The sequence below is a fragment of the Macrobrachium nipponense genome, chromosome 9 (genome assembly GCF_015104395.2).
Source record: "Macrobrachium nipponense isolate FS-2020 chromosome 9, ASM1510439v2, whole genome shotgun sequence".
Taxonomy (NCBI): domain Eukaryota; kingdom Metazoa; phylum Arthropoda; class Malacostraca; order Decapoda; family Palaemonidae; genus Macrobrachium; species Macrobrachium nipponense.
In genome coordinates this window covers 12278487-12283486 of record NC_061110.1, presented here as the reverse complement: position 1 = coordinate 12283486, position 5000 = coordinate 12278487, and the positions used below count along the sequence as shown (strand labels likewise).

At 46.3% G+C, this 5000-nt stretch overlaps 1 protein-coding gene across 1 annotated transcript in view; it reads left to right on the top strand.

The window, feature by feature from the left end:
• The first annotated feature begins 1081 nt into the window (after positions 1-1081).
• The window catches only part of LOC135218472 (uncharacterized), a 124918-nt gene continuing 120999 nt past the window's right edge, over positions 1082-5000 (top strand). The window contains exon 1 of the mRNA XM_064254797.1: positions 1082-2694. Within this exon, the coding sequence (XP_064110867.1) occupies positions 1233-2694 (1462 nt within the window). The 5' untranslated portion in view covers positions 1082-1232. The remainder of the gene's footprint in view (positions 2695-5000) is intronic.

Below are 5000 nucleotides of genomic sequence, written 5' to 3'. Positions count from 1 at the left end.
CAGGAACCAAAGCAAGTGGTTAGATATAAAAGTAAAAGCATTCACATTACGTTAATGAATAAGGTTCTTCTCTAAGTCCTAGAACGTAGCGGTATTGGTAAGCCTATGCGATCAGCAATTCTTATTTATTGCATGATGATTTGACCCAGAAAGTGAGTAACCCGCCAGACGAGGAAAAAAAAAAAGTTCTTGTGAGAGTGAGACGTTGCAATAATTGAGGAGCCTTGCTGGATTAAACAGCCACTTAGATGTATTATTGCCAGACAACCGGAAAAGATAAATGGCTGCTTTTAACTCGTTGTATTTGTAAGAGAAACCACAAACCTGACTGTGCCCACGTCTTCACTTGTACGAAATGATTTTAGAAATAAAAGTATTACAGGATTTAACGGCCCCAACTTTACCGGAGCCAGTTTATTTGGATATTGATACGTACAGTGAGCCAGTCGGTGCATTTAAATGCAATCACTGTCGACTGCAAATATCATTCTTATGAAAAAAATAATGCTGATGATAAAACCAAGCAAATAAGCTCCCAATCAGAAAGTATACCCTGCAATTGCCGTATCATTGTGCATAGAGCCAAACCCTAATACATTAATTATGCAAGCAACTCAAATGCAATGCAGGTGCTGGTGGTGGTGGATGGTGGCGGTTTTACCAGATGATATATCTCATACGACGATACGAACGAACATCCAAGAGTTGTCGCACAACTCAACCTCATTATATAAGAAAACTTTTTAATTTTTTTCTTTGACATAACCGACCATATTTAGTCTGCCTTTTCCTCGAAAACAGTCGGGAGACAAGAGCAGGGAGAGAGAGAGAGAGAGAGAGAGAGAGAGAGAGAGAGAGAGAGAGAGAGAGAGGATGAGAGAGGAGAGAGGAGAGAGAGAGAGGAGTGTAGGAAGGATCAGAGATCTATGATAGCGACTTTTGGAAGCCACCAGTCAGACAGACGATCGCCGACGGCGTTTAGTTTAGTTTTTATTTTTAAGCAGATTAGAAATAGACAGAACAAGAGAGAGAGTGTGTGTGTTAGAAACTTCGGAAGCCACGAGACAGACAAACGATGGCCGACGGCACTTATTATTATTAATTGATATATATTTTTTCTGTTTTAATTCTGTAGCGGATTAGAAATCGGTGTGGCGCGCGAGTCCGCCGCCGAGTCGGCGTTGCGAGGAGGCGGTCGTCTGGCAACACTGCCTTTGTGATGGTTCGTAAACATGGCGTCGCTGAAATCGCTAACTGACGACGACCTGCGTCAAAAACTGAGACAATACGGCATCACGTCGCCTGTCACGGCCACCACGAGAGATATTTTGGTGAAGAAATTAAACCACGCCATCGCGAACCAGAAAAAGAGTCCCGCGCTGAATAGAACGGCCGCGAAATCCGCCAATAGAAGACTGCACACATTCAGTTCGGACGAGGACGAAGACGACGAGTCCTCCTCCTCCTCGACCCTCCTCCTCCACCCGATTTCGGGCCGCCCCAGCAGCCGCTTCTCCAGGAGCCGGAGGGACTCGGCCAAAAGTGGGGCGGAGACCCCCGTCAGTGACAGAAACGGCGCCCCCTCCTCCTCGGGCCTGAACGGGAATAGTGGTAGTGGTAGTAGTAGTAGTGATCATCGCAACAGTGTCCGACGATTCGCGAGTGTGAGGTCGACCGACCCCGACCTGGACGACCTCCCCTTAGGAAGTGGCCGCAGTCGACCTCACCTCGGGGGTCGTCAGAGTGAAAAAAATAATATCTCGTCGTTGTTGGCGACGAGGAGGTTGGCCGGTTCCTCCTCCGTTCACAGTGAGGAGGTGGAGGAGGAGAAGGAGGACCCCCTGGCCCTAAGAACGAGACTGCCCTCCTCCTCCTTTTACCCGGCGGTGAGTGCCAGGACGGGCATCAGCCCCAGGGCCAAAATCCACGACGACTACGACACCGGGTCCGACTCGGATTTGGCCGACGACGCCGCCGCTGCCGTCGACCTCTCCAAGACAGCCTCCTCCTCCTCCTCCTCCTCCTCGTGTCACGATAGGGAAAACAGTGCAGTGTCGAACAATGGCTCGTTCAGTATCCAAAGTTTTTACAAGAATCACAAATCGGGGATGTCCTCCTCCTCCACCTCCGCCCCTTCCTCCACCTCAACCTCCTCCTCCTCCCCTTCGGACCATCTAGGTTTATTAAAGGGCGGTGATACTAATTACTTTAGAAAAAGAAAAGTCAGGCACAGTTATTTGGAGAACGGGAGACGGCACGACGAGGACGAGTGTAGTGAAGAGGGGCGGGACGTCGGCGGAAAGAGTTTTGGTGCGGCCGAGTCCGTCGTGACGCAGACGAGTCCCCCGGGGTCGAACCACGAGGGGATGAGAGTGGCCAACGGTAGACACCTCGGTGAAAGTAGTAGTTCTCCACTCGATCACTCGCCCGGTGACGAAAGTACGTGGCATTACTCCATCCCCCTTTTACTTTTAGTTCTTTTAGTTGTTTTCTTTGTCGTCGTCGCCACGCTGTACGTTAACATGCGAATACCTCTTCTGCCAATGCTGCAGTCTGTGCCTGCCATGATCTACCAAACCATGGCGACATTACCTGTGCCTTTCCTCGCTCGAACTAACCTTGAGAATCAGAGCCAGACTGGAGCTTCGTCACTGCCAACACCTCCGGACGGTAAACCGCCGTCACCCACGCCAGGTTCGTACGATTTGGTCACGTCACTTTGAGGCTAGGCTATTGCCGACCTCTGCATTCTTACTGAATTGTAGCGTAGGCTGAGTTATTTATAACGAACTGGATATTGGTACGGCAGCCATATGCCTGATTGCGATAGATATTGGTATGGCTGCGAATTGCGCATACGCGAACCTTTGTTTACCGCCTCGGGCATATCGGTGACAGTAAGAAAATGACGACCTACCAACCTGAACCGTGTTATAATACACCAGTTTTCACTGAAAACGGATGTTTTCTGGTTTCAATGAGCTGATAAAAGCAATAGGCGTATACGAAGAGTCAAACTTCCAGAAATTGTATATCCGTAGGTCAAGACGATTGAATCGGCGCTGAAAAGAGCTCTGAAGAGGAGATTCAAAAAAGATTTGAAGGTAGTGCAGCATCCAATATGGGAAACATGATGTTAATATAGACCTGATTTGGATGATTCCTCACAATTGATTTGGCCGTTTACCAGAGGATCGGACTTTGGTAGGTTTCCTTACTACCATGAATACAGCAGAGCACGATTTCTGCTTCAAGTCTTCTTGGCATCTCATCGGGGCTCTTATCAGGACCGATTCGATTGTTCGTGACTTACGGTTATACAATTTCTGGAAGTTTGTCTCTTTGTAGACGTCCATTGCTTTTTTCAGCTCGTTGAAACTTGTAGACATCCGTTTTCCAGTGAAAGCTGTTGTATTTATTATTACATGGATCAGAGGAAATTCAAAGAAGATTTGAAGTTCACAGATAGATTAGTTTAGTTTTATTTTTCATGTATAGTCAAAATCTAAGTATGTGTAAGTATTATTGTAATTTTTTATATTTTCATATATTGCCAAAATGTTTTGATGCTTTGGTGATGACAGTATGGGGCTTCACTTTGACATTTTGAATTGAACATGTTCAGCGAAACAATTCAGTTCGACTATTATTACTAGAGTCGCTGATCTTCTAGTGCCGTACCTATAGCTCTTAGCAACAGTGTACGGCAACTGCTGCATAGGGTAAAAAACCACATGGTACAGGGTTCGACCATGTACGATCAATGTGTACAACCCCAAAAAAAGTATATTATGACGCGTCCTGACATCGGAGATGGGCATCAGACGCGACTTCTTGTTGGTGGGAAAAGGAGCTAAAGACCTCTACTCCGGTGTCAGGACGCGTTATAATGTACTTTTCTTGGGGTTGTACACATTGATCGTACATGGTCCACCCCTGTACCATGCGGTTTTTTACCCTAATTAGCAAACTGCCATACCTACAGCATGTCAATACGGCACCACTGACAGAATCTGATGTATCCCCACTACACTTACCTATTAATTTGTACGGCAGGAAGTCTGAAATTGACGCATGCGCAATTCACTGCCGTACCAATATCTATCGCAGTCAGGGATACGGCTGCCGTACCAATATGCTGTGCCTGTTTATAATGGTAGATATGTGATACCTTAATTTCCTGCCCTAGGTTCACTTAAATCGTATATTTTTCGGACTGCTTATACTACAGGCGGTCTCCGGTTATCGGTGGACTCGGTTAATGGCATCAGGTTTTATGTTGCTTGTGTAGCACCATCAAATCATCGATGTGTGGCGCTGTAATGGGCCAACTTTCGGTTTTCTGTGCCATAAGGTGCCAACAATAGAGTTATGGTGACATAACACATAATAGAGGCGCTGTTAACCGGTCATTGGCACCGTAAACGCCATAAATCACCAAGTATCGGTTAATGGCAGTGTTGCTCAGCATCCCGCCCAGAGTGGAACCCCCACCGAGAACCGGGGACTGCCTGTATCATAATTTTAGTGTCTTTGATCCTTAAGCTATTGTATCCTCCTTCATGCCTATAGCCTATATATGTAATATTAAGCCTAATGATTGGGCCTTGGTGAGAAATCACGGCTCAAGGGTGGGTAAAAATGCCAAAAATAATAAGAAGAGTTGCATATCTAAAAGTTTCCCAATTTATAAATCACCAGCTAAGTAGCTGGAAAAGTGGGCCTATTACGCAAGGTTTTCATTGGTATCGATTACAAAAATGCCATAGAGCTTAAAGCAAGAGAATGTAATGTGGCTAGTTATATGGGTGGCTCTTATCTTATATACGTACTCTTCTTAATCTGACCTAGGCAACAGGGAAGGGGTGGGCAGGGTTAGTGCCATCAGTGCTCCTCATGCAGTGCTATGAGTTTTCTGCAGGGTTCCTTTGGCCCCTTGCTGCATGCCCTTTCATTCCTTTTACTGTGCCTCCTTCATTCATATCTTCCTTCCATTTTAC